This window comes from Erythrolamprus reginae, chromosome 7, assembly GCF_031021105.1.
Source record: "Erythrolamprus reginae isolate rEryReg1 chromosome 7, rEryReg1.hap1, whole genome shotgun sequence".
NCBI classification, from domain to species: Eukaryota; Metazoa; Chordata; class Lepidosauria; order Squamata; family Dipsadidae; genus Erythrolamprus; species Erythrolamprus reginae.
The window spans coordinates 67,565,758-67,585,690 of record NC_091956.1 but is presented as its reverse complement, the minus strand read 5'-3'; the positions used below and the strand labels follow the sequence as shown (position 1 = coordinate 67,585,690).

At 38.7% G+C, this 19,933-nt stretch overlaps 1 protein-coding gene across 4 annotated transcripts in view; it reads left to right on the top strand.

Moving 5' to 3' along the window:
• Positions 1-19,933, top strand: part of SETD7 (SET domain containing 7, histone lysine methyltransferase) — a 24,802-nt gene extending 4,869 nt beyond the window's left edge. For 3 of the 4 annotated variants that reach the window (XM_070757741.1, XM_070757742.1, XM_070757744.1), the window contains exons 2-8: positions 1,084-1,213; positions 3,451-3,652; positions 8,916-9,105; positions 11,408-11,489; positions 13,018-13,135; positions 14,994-15,151; positions 18,419-19,933. In XM_070757741.1, coding sequence (XP_070613842.1) covers positions 1,084-1,213; positions 3,451-3,652; positions 8,916-9,105; positions 11,408-11,489; positions 13,018-13,135; positions 14,994-15,151; positions 18,419-18,599 — 1,061 coding nt within the window. In that variant the 3' untranslated portion in view covers positions 18,600-19,933. Of the gene's footprint in view, positions 1-610; positions 677-1,083; positions 1,214-3,450; positions 3,653-8,915; positions 9,106-11,407; positions 11,490-13,017; positions 13,136-14,993; positions 15,152-18,418 lie in introns of those variants that run through there. The other variant, XM_070757743.1, reaches the window with a different exon arrangement.

Sequence of the window (19,933 nt, the reverse complement as noted above, 5' to 3'; positions counted from 1 at the left end):
CACTTAGCATTAATTTTTTTATTTGACTTGTTGCTTTGCTTTGTTCCTGTAGCCAATCGTAAAACTTTCCCCATATTTTATAGTAATCCGAGTCTTCTTTTCCCTCTAATTTTTTACTAGAGAAAAAATATTTCTATAGTATTATGTCAAGAAATAAAACGTTAGAAACAATATAACCTAAGAATTGTTGCAAGTGCATAACAAGATACATTTGAATCAAAACACGTTTCTTGTATATCTAAAAATGTCCAGCTTTTTGAATTTAGTTTGTATTTCTGTCTTTGCATGTCTGGATCTGTAGAGAATGGAGTACAGTAAAACCTTTATCTCCATAAAATCTGCTACAGTGTGCATTAAATTTGCTGCAACATTCCTGCTGTCAAAATGATGCCCTATATAAATTTGGGATATAATGAAATAAACTAAGAGTTGTGTTGACTCATCTGATTTGGTCATACAGTATTTATTTATTTAACTGGGTCACACTTCAAAATGTTTTAACTTGTCTACTTCGTATATCACAAATGTACAGGCTTGTTCATGGAATACAGACTCTTTGGGAACATGCAGATATGAAATAACAAAGTTTGAAAATATATCAACCATGATTTATTGGGGATGTGTCTGAGTTATTTTATTTGCTTGGTATAAAGGTCATTCTATATCAATAAACTGGGTCAGTAGCACTAGACAACTACAGTATGTTTACCTAGTTGATTCATTCTTACATCTCTACATGCATAGATTTCTTTAATATAATGTGATCTCTACCAGTTTTGTAAAATACTGCTCATTTACAACAGCCCTTATGCTTATGTTCTTTCATTCTCCACTCAGAATGTATATCAGACTCTGAAAGAGGAGAGAAATGTATTTATCGGTATCTTAAATCATAATTTAAGTGGATAAATACTACATTTGTACTAAATTTATAAATACTCAAGCGGTACAAGGGCAATGTGTTAGAGGAATTTGAGTTAATTTGTATGGCTGGATAAAATCAATGCTGTTTCTTGTAAGAACAGATTGATTGTGTGACTCCCACTGATTTTCAAAATAGTTTTTTATTGTTATTTTTTTTAGGAACACTTGATGATGATGGTATGCCCCATGGGTTTTGTATAGTCACATATTCTTCCACAGACAGATTTGAAGGGAACTTTGTGCATGGAGAAAAGAATGGTCATGGAAAATTCTTCTTCTTTGATGGAAGGTAGACATCACAATATCTATGAGTTATATATTGCGTTATGTGTTGTACCTTACGATTCTTGATGCATGTGTCTTGTCTTTTTATGTACACATTGCATATGCACCAAAGACCAAATTCCTTGTATGTCCAATCACACTTGGCCAATAAACAATTCTAATAGAAAAAGGGGTAAGACAGGGATGCCCAATGTCCCCTTTGTTATACATATTAACCCAGGAAATACTATTAAACAAAATTTGACTAAATAATGAAATAAAAGGAATTAAGATAAAAGACGAAGAATACAAATTACAGGCATACGCAGACGATATTGTACTTTTCCTAGAAGATCCTATAAGATCTGGCCCAGAATTAATCAGAGAAATAGAAATTTGTGGGGAACTCTCAGGACTAAAAATTAATAAGCAAAAAACGATGCTTATGACAAAGAATATGACTATAAAACAAATTAAAAAATTGGAAGAAATTACAAATCTACAAACCACAAAAAAAATTAAATACTTAGGACTAATACTATCAAATAAAACTTCATCTCTTAAAAAAGATAACTATAACAAACTATCTATTCTATTTCACTGGATTCATATTTAGCCATGGTATTTTAGACACAGATATATTATATGATATATAGCAAAATTAGTAGGTAGGTATAGCATACTAAACTAGTAGCTATGATTTATAAACCACAGTGTTTGAAAACATAAAGCATTTTGATCTATGAAATAAGTAAACCAACAGATGACTTAATGTTATAGATAGTCCTTATCTTATGACCATTCATTTACTGATTGACATTACAACAGCACTGAAAAATCTGTACAAAATACAATGGGTACTTACACTTGCAACTGTTGGAACATCTGGATGATCACATGATTGACATTAAGGTGATTGGCAATTGGCAGATATTTACAAAGGTTGCAACGGCCTGGGGTCATGTGATTGCCATTTGCAATTTACTCGAGCTTCCAACAAGCAAAGTCGATGAGAAAAGTTAAATTTGCTCAAAGATCATGTGACTCACTTGACTGTAGTGATGACATTTGTGATGCTGCAAGTTCCCTGAGGCTTCCCTCGCTGGGAAATCCCACCTCTGGACTTCCGTTGCCAGCTGAAGCGCCCATTTCCGCGCTGGTGAAAACGGTTGCTTCGGCTGGCAAAAGGGGTGAATTTTGGGCTTGTACGCATTAATCTCTTTTCCATTGATTCCTATGGGAAACATTGTTAAGTCTTACGAACTTTTCACCTTACAAACCTTGTCCTGGAACCAATTAAGTTCATAAGACAAAGTATCACTGTATCTGTATATGATGCCTTATTATTTCCTGGTTTTACTTTAAAAAATAATACAATCAGGTAAAATGACATGCTACAAACTTTATTGGCTTTACATTGTTATTTGTTTGTTTGTTTAAAGTTTTTTAAAATAGTAGGATAATACTTTGTAATGGTGGGATGATAAAGTAAAGTAACAAATAACTTATGATGTAGAATCTATGATTGGGGATATAGTCAAAGCAGTAGACAGACTGGAGCCAAACCAGCAAAAATAAGTAAGTTAAAATAGTAGACATGCTCTTTTCTGTGAAATCATTTCAGTACCTTTATAGTGTGTATATGATTTGAAGGCTCAAATATTGTTGTCTGTAAGCTCATTGACCCAAAGTGCTGTAAATGGAACTAGGACTTAGTCACTTTCCCCTTTGCCATAATTTTATAAAAATTTCCTGATTCCTTTAACTGGAAATGAGCAATAATACAGCATAAGGTTAGAATGTATAGGATATATTACAAAGTATCATTCTTCACTATATACAGTTTATCAGAAAAACAAGGCAGGTTATTAAAAACCTTATTTAAATAAACTAAAGCTGTGATTTACATCATAAGAAACCAGAAACAAATTGATCATAATAAAACCTTGGACACGAACAGGGTGATAGGATGGATTTTCAAATTATATTGAGGGAAAACCAAAGGAAAAAAAAATCTAAAGGAGTATAATACTGCAGAACGATGGCACAAGCATTAAGCAGTTCAACTTTCTTGAGATCACTCTCTTTGTTGCCCATCTCAAGTACAAATAGCAAATAGGTCTTTAAAGTAGGTATTAAGAACATCTATGGGAAATCATCATTTATCTTTATGTAAATAAATTATGAAGGGTCTTAATTTTTTTTCTCTGTAAATGAGATAAAATAACAATAGTTTATAAATTATTCTTTTTTCTTTGCTAGCACTTTAGAAGGCTTTTATGTTGATCATGGTTTGCAAGGGCAGGGAACATACACTTATGAGGATGGAGGCACACTTCGGGGCACTTACATTGATGGTGAACTGAATGGACCAGCTCAGGAATATGATGCCGATGGACGATTGATCTTCAAAGGGCAATATAAAGATAATATCCGGCGTGGATTTTGTTGGATTTACTATTCGGTAAGTTGACTTATTTTCTCATTTATTTCACCATGTAACACTTAACAGTTATACCAAGGATAACTGCAGGGATCAAGAGAGAGCTTTACATCAATACAATGCAGGCTTCATCTCTTTTGTATATAATGTGATGTAAGAAGCATTACAAAAGTGGCAGAAATCATTACCCAGCAGTACAATGCTGTTTTCATTATTTTGTTCACTTGTTCACAGCTAAATGGAAATTGGTTGTTACAGTTTGGATGCAAATTAGTATCTTATTTTATTACAGTTGTGTATTGCCAAATCTGGAGTGACTAGTGGAAGTTTACAACAAGAATAATATGCATAATATAAATTATACAAGTATACATGTATGCTACAAGTATATAACTAAAATAAAAAATAAAAGAATAAGGAAAATAAATGAACATAGTTGAATTATTATTATTATTATTATTATTATTATTATTATTATTAATTAGATTTGTATGCCGCCCCTCTCCGCAGACTCGGGGCGGCTAACAACAATAATAAACACAACATATACAATCCAATAATAAAAAAACAACTAAAAACCCCTATTATAAAACCAAACATACACACAAACATACCATGCATAACTTGTAATGGCCTAGGGGGAAGAGCTATCTCAACTCCCCCATGCCTGGTGGGATAAATGAGTCTTGAGTAGTTTACGAAAGACAGGGAGGGTGGGGGCAGTTCTAATCTCCGGGGGGAGTTTGTTCCAGAGGGCCGGGGCTGCCACAGAAAAGGCTCTTCCCCTGGGGCCCACCAAACGACATTGTTTAGTCGACGGGACCCGGAGAAGGCCAACTCTGTGGGACCTTATCGGTCGCTGCGATTCGTGCGGTAGCAGGTGGTTCCGGAGGTAATCTGGTCCATTGCCATGTAGGGCTGTAAAATATACAATGACAAATCTAATATCAAAGTCTAAAATAACAATTTTACATTAAAAAACCTAAAAAACCCATTATATAAAAAGCATACATACAAACATACCATACATAATGAATATAGCTGTTCATAGCAATACCAAATGTAAATGCAGAAAACTTCCATCTTAGCATCTTTATAGAGTGACTCCAAGGTTATGTTGCAAGTAACACAGCATAAACTTTCTGTCCTGTTCAAACTTAATGGTGTCTTAGCTTTATTAGAATTTGTTAAGGTTTGGAAGCAGAACAGTGTAAAACTGGTTATTTTATATATTTTATGCATGTAATTTATTTTGTAAATTATTTCTCAAATAATTTTTAACAAAAGCTAGACAGTTTGAGAATCTCTTGTGAGATGGCTCTCTTTTTCCTTAGGCTCTACTTTTTTAAATTTTAAATGTGTATGCTTTTAAATGTAGATGCTGCCTTCATCTTTACAGACCCAGCATTTTACACTGTTGTTGTGTTTAGTTGCAAAGTCGTGTCCGACCTCTTGCGAACCCATGGACAACGTTCCTCTAGGCCAGTCTTCTTAATTATTTTCTGTTGTGCCACCCCCAGGAAGAAGGAAACATTTTGTGCCCCTCCAACTCTCCACTGGGATGATAGTTTGCAATATTTGGCTCATTTTTGCTGAAAAAACTCAAGCAGCTTATCAGTGTGATTGAGGTATAATGTGTTTAAGTGATGCCTTAATTTATTTGGCTTCATTCTGTCTACTGCCAACATTTTAGACATAGTAACCCATACCGGTCTTTCCTTGTCTCCCACCGTAGTTACAGTGAAGACTGTCATATTTCTTCATGTTAGCTTTCAGGAGACTTACTGTTAAAGACTCCCAAACATTCTTACCTGCTAAATATTTTTCCATGATGTCTCTTAGAGGTTTGTTATCTGAATTTCACATCTCCTGCTCTGTGCTGTGTGCTATTGTTCAATACAAAAAACCCCTAGTCCCTGTGGAAAAACCCCTCACTTTCCCTGGGGTCACGCACCACCCCAACATTGCTCTGCGCCCCCTCAGGGAGGCCTGTCCCATTATTTGAGAAACAGTGTTCTAGGCCTTTCTGTCCTCTACCATCCCCCAGAGTCCATTTAAGTTCAGGCATACTGCTTCAATGACTCCAGCCAGCCATCTTATTCTCTGTCGTCCCCTTCTTCTTTTGCCTTCAATCGTTTGCAACACAGAAACATAGAAGTCTGACGGCAGAAAAAGACCTCATGGTCCATCTAGTCTGCCTTTATACTATTTTCTGTATTTTATCTTAGGATGGATATATGTTTATCCCAGGCATGTTTAAATTCAGTTACTGTGGATTTACCAACCACGTCTGCTGGAAGTTTGTTCCAAGGATCTACTACTCTTTCAGTAAAATAATATTTTCTCATGTTGCTTTCGATCTTTCCCCCTACCAACTTCAGATTGTGTCCCCTTGTTCTTGTGCTCACTTTCCTATTAAAAACACTTCCCTCCTGAACCTTATTTAACCCTTTAACATATTTAAATGTTTCGATCATGTCCCCCCTTTTCCTTCTGCCCTCCAAACTATACAGATTGAGTTCATTAAGTCTTTTATGCTTAAGACCTTCCATTCTTGTAGCCTGTCTTTGGACCCGTTCAATTTTGTCAATATCTTTTTGTAGGTGAGGTCTCCAGAACTGAACACAGTATTCCAAATGTGGTCTCACCAGCGCTCTCTATAGCGGGGTCACAATCTCCCTCTTCCTGCTTGTTATACCTCTAGCTATGCAGCCAAGAATCCTACTTGCTTTTCCTACCGCCCGACCACACTGCTCACCCATTTTGAGACTGTCAGAAATCACTACCCCTAAATCCTTCTCTTCTGAAGCTTTTGCTAACACAGAACTGCCAATACAATACTCAGATTGAGGATTCCTTTTCCCCAAGTGCATTATTTTACATTTGGAGACATTAAACTGCAGTTTCCATTGCTTTGACCATTCATTTAGTAAAGCTAAATCATTTACCATATTACAGATGCCTCCAGGAATATCAACCCTATTGCACACTTTAGAGTCATCGGCAAATAGGCAAACCTTCCCTACCAAACCTTAGGTAGGTTTGGTAGGGAAATTAGGTTTTTCCCCAGTGAGTCCTTCCTTCTCATTAGGTAGCCAAAGTATTTGAGTTTTTACCTTCAGGATCTGGCCTTCTAAACAGCAGTCAGGGTTCATCTGCTTTAAGACTGAACGGTTTAATCACTTTGCAGTCCAAGGGTCTTGCAGGAGTCTTCTCCAGCACCATAGTTCAAAGGCCTCAGTTCTTTGGTGCTCAGCTTTTCTTATGGTCCAACTTTCGCAGCCATACATTGCAACTGGGAAAACCATAGCCTTGACTATACACACTTCGTTGGCAGGATGATGTCTTTGCTTTTTAGTATGCTTTCTAGATTTGCCATAACTTTCTTCCCCAGGAGCAAGTGTCTTTTAATTTCTTGGCTGCAGTCCCCATCTGCGGTGATCTTGGAGCCCAGGAAAATAAAATCTGTCACTACCACCATTTCTTCCACATCTAGAGAGGGCAGATGCTATGATCTTAGTTTTCTTAATGTTGAGTTTCAAGCCAACTTTTGCCCTCCTCCTTCACCTGCACCATAGAAACATAGAAGACTGACGGCAGAAAAAGACCTCATGGTCCATCTAGTCTGCCCTTATACTATTTCCTGTGTTTTATCTTAGGATGGATATATGTTTATCCCAGGCATGTTTAAATTCAGTTACTGTGGATTTACCAACCACGTCTGCTGGAAGTTTGTTCCAAGGATCTACTACTCTTTCAGTGAAATAATATTTCCTCACGTTGCTTTTGATCTTTCCCCCAACTAACTTCAGATTGTGTCCCCTTGTTCTTGTGCTCACTTTCCTATTAAAAACACTTCCCTCCTGAACCTTATTTAACCCTTTAACATATTTAAATGTTTCGATCATGTCCCCCCTTTTCCTTCTGCCCTCCAGACTATACAGATTGAGTTCCTGATATGTTTTATGCTCAAGACCTTCCATTCTTGTAGCCCGTCTTTGGACCTGTTTAATTTTGTCAATATCTTTTTGTAGGTGGGTCTCCAGAACTGAACACAGTACTTCAAATGTGGTCTCACCAGCGCTCTGTATAAGGGGATCACAATCTCCCTCTTCCTGCTTGTTATACCTCTAGCTATGCAGCCAAGCATCCTACTTGCTTTTCCTACTGCCCGACCCTACTTTCCTCTTTAGCTGCAGCGCCTGAAACTGGAAGAACATGTGTGCCAGAAACTGGAAGACCAGGTCACTTGCATGTGCCAGAAACCAGAAGTTAAACTTCCTGGCACCCACATGTTCTTCCAGTTTCAGGCGCTGCAGCTAAGGAGCCGCTGTTCCAGTTTTCGGTGCCCCCCCCCATGTCTATGCGCTCCTGTTCGCCAGCACTGGTATAGAGCTTCTCCATTTTTGGCTGCAGAACACATAGTCATTCTGATTTTTGTGTTTCATTTTATTTATGATTTATTTATGTAATTAAACTTCTATGCTGCCCAATCCGGAAGGACTCATGGTGGATTACAACAATATAAAATACAAAAAAGAATTAAAAAGAAGTCAAATGTACAATCTAGCAATAAAACCTGGATTAAAACCCATAATAAATTAAATAATCAGCATACATACCATACCATTGTATGTAGCATTCATACAATTTGGCCATGGTAGTTGTTGATCTATGGCCTGCTGGCAAAGCGAGATCTTTGTGGCCTTACGGAAAGCCATTAGGGTAGGAGCAGTACGGACCTCGGAAGGGAATTGATTCCATAGAGCTGGGGCAGCAACAGAGAAGGCTCTCCCCCACGGCCCTGCCAGCCTGCATTGCTTAATCAATGGGACCTCGACAAGGCCAACTCTGTGTACTCTTATAGGTTTCACGGAAGTATGCCGCAACAGATGGTCCCGTAAATAGTCTGGCCCGGAGCCATGTAGGGCTTGATAGGTAATAACCAACATTTTACATTAATAGGACTGAAATAGTGAGTGGAGAGATATAAAAGCCAGAGTAAATGAAAAAAAAGGAAATTATTTTCTGGAACTCTAAGATTCTGTGAGAGATTAAATACATTTTAAAAAAATATCACTTAGACAAAGCCAGTAGTTTTGCCTTTGGATCAGGGTATTAGAAATTTAATTTAATTTTTTCATTGTGAGTTGGAAAAGCTTGAGAATCCCTCATCTCAATATTAAGACTAAGATTTTGGTTAATGGTAATTTTAATTAAATTTAAAAATAGCAAAAATATTTTCCCTTATTTTTTGAAAACAGTTTTATTGCTTCTTTTTCAGGATGGTGGGTATCTGGTTGGAGAAGTTAATGAAGAAGGAGAGATGACTGGAGAAAAGCTAGCTTATGTATACCCTGATGGGAAGATGGCATATTATGGGCACTTCATCGATGGGGAAATGATAGAAGCAAGATTGGCAAATGTTCTACTGGCAGAGGAAGAAAAACTACAATTTGATGTTATACCAGGCAGTAAGTTGTCACTCATGTATCATATCTCATGATATGTGAATGTCTAGGTCCTCTTAAAGATTTGACCACTTTATTAAAGTACTGTATTGTACTTACAATATATATATTGCCTTTAGGGTTAAATTCTTCCAATAGCTAATCCTATGTCTTTTACCAAGTAATGTAGCAATGTGAACCTATATCTGACATTAATAATTAGGTTGGCTTTTTATAGTTTGAATATAGATCCCCATTTACAACAGCTGAATATACAAAAGAAAAAATAGATTCTGAGAACCATACATATTTGTTTGTTTGTTTGTTTGTTTGTTCGTTCGTTCGTTCTTTCATTCATTCATTCATTCATTCATTCATTCATTCATTCATTCAATTTTTATGCCGCCCTTCTCCTTAGACTCAGGGCGGCTTACAACATGTTAGCAATAGCACTTTTTAACAGAGCCAGCCTATTGCCCCCACAATCCGGGTCCTCATTTTACCCACCTCAGAAGGATGGAAGGCTTGAGCTGGTGATGAGATAATTACTGTTCTTCAAGTGTTTCTTTTTCAGTCAAGCTAAGGAATTTAATTTTACATGGACAGCAGACAAAATAAATATAAATATTATAATTTATACTGTCATTTCAGATCACGAAATACAGCAGTATTTGTCAACTCTTTTTGACTTGCGGCTACTCTTCTAAACATTATCTATTTTCTGGAGTCTCCCAAACACAGTGTTGGCTTTCTGTCTAATAGACATTTCTTGAGTCCTTTCTGGGAGAACTGCCTTTGAATTCCAGATATTAAACTCCTTTGCTACAATTCTGTGTATCTAGGGCATAGTAGCTGAAAGGAAAAGAAAATGATGAAAAAAAGAGGAAAATATTGTGCTTTTCGGGGCAGGTGAATATTGCTACTAATAATCATGAGGTTACTTTGTCAGTTTATGCCTTATCTAAAACTATTTGGTGTTCTTTCAAGGAGCAGTTATATAACGCTAAAATAGCGAGATAGTAGCATCAATAATGGGGTTCACTCAGTAATGGGCAGCCAAAAATTTTACTGCCACACTGTGGGTGTGGCTTATTTGTGGGTGAGGCTTAATGTCCACGTGACTGGGTAGAAGTGGCTTGCCGGCCATGTGACCAGGTGGGAGTGGCTTGAACGTTCATCATCGTTCAAGTGAACTGTTAAGTCCTGAACTTACAATCTTACTAGTGTCGCTCACTGGGGTGACAATTTGCTTTGTGTTTCCCGTGCTTTCCTTCCTGGGTCACCCCCCCCACACACACACCTCAGGCTGGGTAGCTAGGCGAATGGGTGCTGCCAGAAGCATAAATGCTGCCAGCGCTACTTCCACCCATGCCTTCTGCTTGCACCTCAGGCCGCATGACGCTGGAGGGGAACCGGGCAGGAGAGAGGGAAGCTTGTCCCAGACCAGGAAGGAGGAAAGAGGAAAAAAGCAAGGAACACAGACGCAGCAGCATCAGGGGAAAAATGAGAGCCGAGCCAAGACCAGTAATCCAGGAAGTGACAGCCACCAATCAGCTGGAGCTGCGCGCGCATCTTCATTTCCACCGGTGGAACTGCGTTCCACCCCGTCCTGCCTCTTGCCCACCCCTGGGTTCACTTAGCTTTGCTACCAGTTCAGAGATGAGCACAGATCATCCATGATGACATCCGGGTGGGTGGGCGGAGTCTCCTGCTGCTGCCGCTACCGGTTCACATGAACTGGTGTGAACCGCTAGCAACCCACCACTGGGCAGCATATACATTTAATAAATAAAAACATGAAGAAATGTATTTTTTTTTAAAGACATAGATGTGATATGGTGGCTACTGTTAACGCCTTTGGAACAAAATTTAAATTATAATTTATGCATTGAGAGCAGTATATATCGCAACTCTATAAATTGATGGCATTCAGGAATAGATCCATTTTTAGAATTTTGTTACCAAGAAAAATAAGTACCTAATATTTTAGCTGTTTGTTTGATGTGTAATTTTTAAGTTGTTTAAGAGGTATGCAAAAATACTGTCTTAGACTAAAGAACACTTTAAAAAGTGATCCATTTGTGGATCCATTTGTGTATGCAAATAGACCTAATTCAGAATTGATTTACAACTAAAAAGCATTATTTTGGATGAAGCTAAACTCCTATAGAATTACTTATAGTTGGTATGAACCTCAAAAATATATATGCAAAATTCTATATTAATTGATCCTAAAATTGTGATAGCTTTGAAAAATATTAAATTTGTGTAACATACACAGTACAATTTTATCCTCTCTATTATTTTCTGTATTGATTTATTATAGGCCCAGTTTACAGTTTTGATAAATCTACTTCATCCTGCATTTCTACGAATCCACTTCTTCCTGACCCTTATGAATCAGAGAGGTAGAATGTTTTATTTATTATAGTTTTGTCTTTCCATGCAAATATTTACAAATAATATTTCACTGGATTACCTACATGACTTTACTATTCATTTGCTTCCTTCCTACTCAAATATTAATCCGTTATGAGAACATAGAGATTGTCACATTTGACATCAATCTAGTCATTTTTCCCCATACTGTGCAATGGGCCATACAGTGCTACCCCAGTAAATTCACAATGGTGCTGTAGGATCATAAACTCATAGATTGAAGTAGTTTTACAGAGGAGCACCATGAAAAAATTACCAAGACATTCAGGATGTTGTGAACTGAGAAACACTAGGAATCTCTGGTCTATTCTGTTTTTCTACAAGTTGGTTTGGCTCCAGTTTGTCTACTTCTTTGACTATATTCCCTCTGTGTGTGTATATATATATGTGCTTGCACAGGTGCAATGTCAGTTGAGATAAAATCAGGATTGCAGTCATAAACACACAATCAAAGACCTGTTGCTTTTTATATGTATGCAAAACATATTAAAATAGGTGGAACTTTGAACGTACACTCATAACTGTCATCTTGGTTTTTTGATTACCTTCCACAGAGTTCCCTTATATCAGGTGTGTGAAATTCAACGCTGATGGCCAGATCCGGTTCACGGGGTGCTTAGATCTGGCCCATAGTGCCACCCTGGAAACAGTGAAGGACCAGCCTGTGATGCCTCTGCCATGAAAATGGAGCTCAGGAGGGCTGCACACGGACCTTGCAAACTCCATTTTTGCTGGCAGAGGGTTGCAGGAGACTGTTGCAGGCGAAAACGGGGCTCAGAAACCCACTTTCATAGGCAGAATGCTTGAGCCACCACAGATACCCCTGACACAAGTGACATTAAACTGGCCACACCCATCCTGACCATGTCCACCCCCCAAGGTCAAATACAACTGTGATGTGGCCCTCAATCAAATCAAGTTTGACAGCCCTGACTTATAGCATAATTTCATTAGGTTATATTCAAAAATATGTGTTGTGTATTACAGTGTTTCCCAACCTTGGCAACTTGAAGGTATTTGGACCTCAACTCCCAGAATTCCCCAGCCAGCAAATGCTGGCTGGGGAATTCTGGGAGTTGAAGTCCAAATATCTTCAAGTTGCCAAGGTTGGGAAAACTGGTGTATTAAACAGGACTAATTCCAAGCCTGATTTCAAAGGATTGCCATTGTGAATAACCTAAAAGGCCTTTTTGAAATAAATTGTATATTGAGACTCATTTTTAATTCTCTACTGATATTCAGAACTAAGGATAATACAGAATGTGTAATTTAAATTTTTTTTAAAGTAACATGTAATTGATATGAACGACTAGCTTATTCCTTAAAAGTTCTTTAAATTATTAGTTTCTTTTGATATATTTCAAAAGTAACACTTAGCAATATGAGCTTCACTTGTAGATTCTCATGTGGGCTCTAATAAGATCTGTCCTACAAACCTTACTGCACATTCATAAAGTTCTAGATCAGATACTATTTTTATCCATTGCTTCAATTTAGGGTCTATGTAGATGCATCTCTTATTTCCAATGCTGGAGAAGGTTTATTTACTAAAATAGCTGCTGAAGCTGGCACAGTTTTGTCTTTCTACAACGGTATACGAATTACACATCAAGAGGTAAAGTGCAAAGAAACATTTTCATTGCTTCTGTAACAACTTCCACATTGCTTATTAATATTTCAGTAATATTTTCATGGTAACAACATTTCATTAAATGGAAAGATGGGGTGTATGTTTATGCCACTTGTACTAATAACTTTTGGGCTACTTCACATCTGTTATTTCAGATGTATAAAGCAGCAGCCCTCAACCTTTTGGGCACCAGGGACTAGTTCCTTGGAAGGGGCATGATGGTGCATGCTGCCTGCATCCCATGAATGGGACTTTGCTTGTTTGTGTGGCCCAGTTTTTGGCATGACTAGGGGTTGAGGACCCCTGATAAAAAGATCTCCTAGTAATTATATAGGTAGTCCTTGACTTATGACCACAATTGACCCCAAAATTTATGTTGCTAAGTAAGAAATGTTTGTAAAGTGTGTTATGCCCCATTTTACAACTTTTCTTGTCACGTTTCTTAATTGAATTAATGCAGTTTTTAAATTAGTAAAGTAGTTAAGTGAATCTGGTTTCCCCATTAACTTTGCTTGTCAGAAGGTTGCAAAAGGTGATCACGCTACTTCACAACACTGCAACCATCTTAAATGTGAGGCAGTTGTCAAGCAACTGAACATAAATCGTGTAACCGAACATAAATCGTGATGCAATGCTCATAAATCTGAAAAATGGCCATGGGTCATCTTTTTCTGTGGCGTTGTAACTTTGAATGGAAAATAAATGAACTGTTGTAAGCCGAGGACTACTTATTATTGGCAATTAAAATTATTTTATTATTGCCAAGACTATTCTTGGCAATAATAAATGCCATCTCCTCCTTCTTTTCATGATATGATTTTGTTCAATACAAAGAATAAATGTGTATGTTTTCTAGTGACAAAAAATGTATATTGAAAAGTGTTCGGAAACTTCAGATCGTGCAGAATGCGGCCGCGAGAGCCATCGTGGGGCTCCCTAGATTCGCCCACGTTTCTGCAACACTCCGTGGCCTGCACTGGCTGCCGATCGGTTTCTGGTCACAATTCAAAGTGTTGATAATGACCTTTAAAGCCCTTCATGGCATTGGGCCAAAATACATCCGGAACCGCCTTCTAGTGCAAGAATCCCAGCGGCTGATAAGGTCCCACAGAGTTGGCCTTCTCCAGGTCCCGTCGACCAAACAATGTCGTTTGGCGGGCCCCAGGGGAAGAGCCTTCTCTGTGGCGGCCCCAACCCTCTGGAATCAACTCCCTCCCAGAGATTAGAATGGCCCCCACCCTCCTTGTCTTTCTCAAATTACTCAAGACCCACCTTTATCGCCAGGCATGGGGGAGTTAGTATATTCCTTCCCCTAGGCCATTACAAGTTATGTATGGTATGTTTGTGTGTATGTTTGGTTTTTATAATAAGGGTTTTTAGTTGTTTTATTAATTGAATTGCTACATGCTGTTTTTAACATTGTTGTTAACCACCCTGAGTCTGCGGAGAGGGGCGGCATACAAATCCAATAAATAATAATAATAATAATAATAATAATAATAATAATAATAATAATAATACTAGTCTGCTTTTGGAGAGAGAAAGATTGAGTCAACACTGAGTTGAGTCAACACACAACCCACAAACACACACAGAGTCTGCTTTTGTGTAAAATTAATTAAAAGCAGAAACGTGAAAAATGTACATAAGTTTGCAGGTACAAAAATTTTCATGAATAGTTATGTTGGAGTGGAACACTTTTTCCCATCTTTGCTCTGACCTTATGTGGCAAATTTGCCCAACAGTTTATCTATGTGGTTCTTTCAAACACAAAAAAAATGCATGTGAGTTTTGACTTGATAAAAATAAATATTTGTCATAGCAGTATTATTTTCAATTCCAGGTGGACAGCAGGGACTGGTCTTTGAATGGAAATACAATATCTCTTGATGATGAAACTGTCATAGATGTGCCAGAACCTTACAGCCATGTATCCAAATACTGCGCCTCTTTGGGGCACAAGGCAAACCACTCATTCACCCCAAATTCTGTTTATGACTCGTAAGTATTTACCTTCTGCTGATGTCTTGGAACTGTCACAATAGTACACAATGGTGCACCGATTTTGTGATTTTGGGTGTGTATTTGTAAGGACAAACAGTAAATTTTAAATACATAAACACTAAACCTCATGGTTCTTGACAAATGTATATTTTGTTTTATGTACACTAAGAGCATATGCACCAAAGACAAATTCCTTGTGTGTCCAATCACACTTGGCCAATAAAGAATTCTATTCTATTCCATTCCATTCCATTCCATTCCATTCCATTCTATTCTATTCTAAATGATATACATAACAAATTGCCCTAGTTAAAAATGGAACTAAGGAAAGCATTTTCGGAAGAAAGTGCCAGCTTGATAGAACAGCTACCTTTAAACGAAACACAAGCATTAATCCTGGCCCACTACGTGTAACTCCATTAGTTTAGATATTATTATTATTATTATTGTTTATTAGATTTGTATGCCGCCCCTCTCCGTAGACTCTGATATCTGAGAAAAACATTATGGGTAGCCTAGCACAGCAAATGTGTTGTTATATAGCACCACACACCACGAAATTTATGGTAGACACAATAAAGTTAACTGAGTTACTTATATCTAATGGAATTTGCTACGTTTGCAACACTTGAATCAAAGTTTCCATTGGAATGGGGTAGGATTTTAAAACTAAGTTGTAGGTAGCCATAGAAGTCTTCTTTTAAATAAAATCCAAAAATCTGTGCTAAGTCCTTGTTTTTATTGTATTTATTTATTTATGTATTTATTTGTATCTCACCTTTGTTATTTTTACAAATAACTCAAAGTAGACAACATATCCAACATGCCTGTTTTTCCCACCATAAGATTTAGTACTACAGTGATCCCTCGAGTTTCGCGATCTCAATCTTCGCGAAACGCTATATCGCGATTTTTAAAAAAATATTAATTTTTAAAAAAACCACTTCCGCGTTTGGCTTCGGGAGTCAGCTGGGAAGCGGCGCAGCTGTTTTAAAAGGTCGCAGCCGGCCCGGGGGGCTTCCCAGCATCCCCCCGAACCCGGGTGGCCGGGCGAGCAGCGAGCGAACAGCGGGTGGCCGGGCAAAGGGCGGGCGAGAGGCGAAGGGCGGGCGAGCGGGTGCTGGGGGGGCGAGGGCAGCAGACATTCAAAGCAATCTGTCGGCTTCCGCACTTTCGTCGCTCCCCACCTCCACCATCTGCGCATGCGCGGCCATGAAAAAAAAGGGCGCGCATGCGCAGATGGTGTTTTTACTTCCGCAACCCTACATTGCGAAAAATCGATTATCGTGAGGGGTCTTGGAACGGAACCCTCGCGATAATCGAGGGATCACTGTATTTCTTATATGTAAGAATAGAAAGTAAATGTAAATGTGCAGAGGTCTTCAAATTTGACAACTTTAATTTAACCCAGACAAGACTGAATGGCTATGGGTACTGCCTCTTGAAGACTCTATCGACTGTCCACCCTTGGCTCAAGGGCGGGGGAGAAATTGTCCCACTCAGAACGGGTCCACAATTTGGGTGTCCTCCTAGACCCACAGCTAAGATTAGACCAACATCTAACAGCTGTGGCTAGGGGGACCTTTGCAGTGGTGAACCAATTTATTTATTTATTTATTTATTATATTTGTATGCCGCCTCTCTCTGTAGACTCGGGGCGGCTCACAACACAATAAAACAGTTCATGACAAATCTAATAATTTACAATTTAAAATATTTTTAAAAACCCATTATTAAAAAGACATACATACAAACATACCATACATAAATTATATAGGCCCGGGGGAAATATCTCAGTTCCCCCATGCCTGACGACAAAGGTGGGTTTTGAGAAGTTTATGAAAGGCAAGGAGGGTAGGGGCAGTTCTAATCTCTGGGGGGAGCTGGTTCCAGAGAGTCGGGGCCGCCACAGAGAAGGCTCTTCCCCTACTTGGATCAGGACCCTACTTGGATCAGGAGGCTCTCCTCACAATCACTCATGCCCTTATCACCTCACGGTTAGATTATTGCAACGCACTCTACATAGGGCTACCTCTGAAGAGTGTTCAGAGACTACAATTGGTCCAGAATGCAATCGCGCAAGTGGTTGTGGAGGCACCTAGGTACACTCACATTACACCAAACCTCCAAGAGCTGCACTAGCTCCTTATTGGTTTCTGGACTCAATTCAAGGTGTTGATTATTACCTTTAAAAACCTACATGGCTGAGGGTCAGGTTATCTTCAAGACCGCCTCCTACCTCATAGTTCTCTGTGATTGATAAGATCCCACAGAGTTGGTCTTCTCCAGGTCCCATCGGCTGGCGGGCCTCACATGGAAGGGCCTTCTCTGTGGCTGCCCCAGTTCTCTGGAAACAAGTACCCCCTGAGATCCAGACTGCCCTCACTCTAGATCTGGCTTTTCCGGCAGGCTTGGGGACATTGATCTTGCAACTTGCGAGGTCCAGCCTGAATGTTTTTTTAATCTTTTATGATGTTTTAAAATCTATTTTCTATATTCTCTTGTAAGCCACCCAGAGTCTTTTGGGAATTGGGGGTGCATAGAAATACATTAAATTAAATTAAATTAAACTGTAAGACTTGTGGACATAGCTGGCTGGAGAATTCTGGGAATTGAAGTCCACAAGTCTTAAAGTTGCCAAGTTTGGGGACCCCTGCCATAGTGATTATTGTTAATACAGTGATCCCTCTATTATCGCGAGGGTTCCGTTCCAAGACCCCTCGCGATAATCGATTTTTCGCGATGTAGGGTTGCGGAAGTAAAAACACCATCTCCGCATGCGCGCCCTTTTTTCTATGGCCACGCATGCGTAGATGGTGGAGTTTGCGTTCCCCGCCGCCCACGCAAAGGGGAAACCCCGATTCGGCTCCTCGCTGCTGCTGCGCTACCGAGCAGATCAGCTGCTGGGCGGCCGAAGGAACCTTCCCTGGGTCTTCCCCCTCTTGCTGGCGGGCGGGGCGAGTGGCGGGCATCAGCGAGGAGCCGGGGTTTCCCCTTTGCGTGGGCGGCTGGGAAGACCCAGGTTGGGGGTTCGGGGGGTGCTGGGAAGCCCCCCAGGCCGGCTGCGACCTTTTAAAACAGCCGCGCCGCTTCCCAGCTGAATCCTGAAGCCAAACCCGGAAGTGGGGTTTTTTTTTAATTAATATTTTTTTTTAAATCGCGATATAGCGTTTCGCGAAGATCGAGATCGCGAAACTCGGGTCACTGTAGTTCACATTTTTCATATTGTTTTTTGCTGAACCCATATGCCTCTTTGTTTTCTAGATTTGTTCACCCTCGCTTTGGCCTGATTAAATGTATTCGGACAATTCAAGCAGTGGAGAAGAATGAAGAGCTAACAGTGGCTTATGGCTACGATCACAGTTCTACTGGACAAAATGAGCCAGAAGCCCCAGAGTGGTATCTGGCAGAACTAAGAGCCTTCCAAGCTTCCCTGAAAAAGTGAAATGCCAGTAATTTCCCTATTTAATACATTGAATCTATGCACTATCTTTGATGCTGGAATTGGGACAGCCAGTGGTTGATCATGCTGTGATTCTTCAATACTTTTCCCTATGTTACAAAGAGTGGGAGCCTTCTTTGTTTTTCTCCCTTGCAGACAAATGTCTTTGAGCCCCTCCCTTAAAATAATATTTACATTTTAGCTAATAGTGCAAAATGAATTATTTAATATGCTACATAAGGAAGTGTGGCCTTTTTTTCTTTTTTGGCAACTAGTCTGCATCAGCAGCTGTCAAAATATAGAAAAATAGCATTTTTTTTTAAAGAGCAAGGTTTTATCCGTACTGTGGTTTCTCTGATTCTGCACAACTACATTTTGTCTTTGCCATATTGTGATGATAATAGAATTGTTCTAAGTTTAATATTATTTAAAAACAGTATAATTTCAGAATACTGCTTTAAGGTGTTTTCTGTTTTGATGCACAAGAAACCTCTCTTTACATTAACTTCTTAAAGTCAGCACAAAAGTTTAAACTACAGTGTCAAGGTTGGTAAAATGAGGACCCAGATTGTTGACTCTATAAACCGCCTAGAGAGGGCTGTAAAGCATTGTGAAGTGGCATATAAATTTTAAGTGCTATTACTACTTGTCAGTTTTTTAAGGCTACAGGGATATGTGCCTGAAAGACCAGAGCTGCTATAATCATATTTGAGTGACTTCTACTTGTGCATATGAGCATTTTCTACTTGTTTTTGGTTACACTGGAGAGCATAATGTTAGTTTATATAGAACAAATGAATCAAGGACAAAAAATCCCTTGTTTGCTTAATTTATCCTTTTTCTTGCCTTTAACTGGTAATTTACAAAATCCTGGAAGCTACTAATACTCATCAAAGTATTGGTAATCCTGGAAGCTACCAATACTCATCAAAGGCAGAGTTTTGTAGAGCTAGGAAAGTAGTAGAGAAATCCTACATTGCAAATCTTTTTTGTTTGTTTTTTTAAACCAGAATAATTCAGAGAGTTACATGGAAAACTCAACATTTTTACTATGAAGTGAATTCTACTTTTGATTGTCAAACATTTTTATGGGATTCATGAAAGCACATTTACTAATCCTAGCCAACATTTAATAATATCATGACAACAAAGGTAAACTTTCACGGGTCTGATAGCCAGTTACTGGCATTTCTTAAACAAATTTTCAAATATTTGCAATATGTGTTTACAGAATATTTGCTTTGTATTATACAAGTAGAAATGTCTATTTGCAATGTACTTATTTATTTAAAAATAAATAACCACTGAGCTCATTGGGACTTTCTTCAAATGTAAAA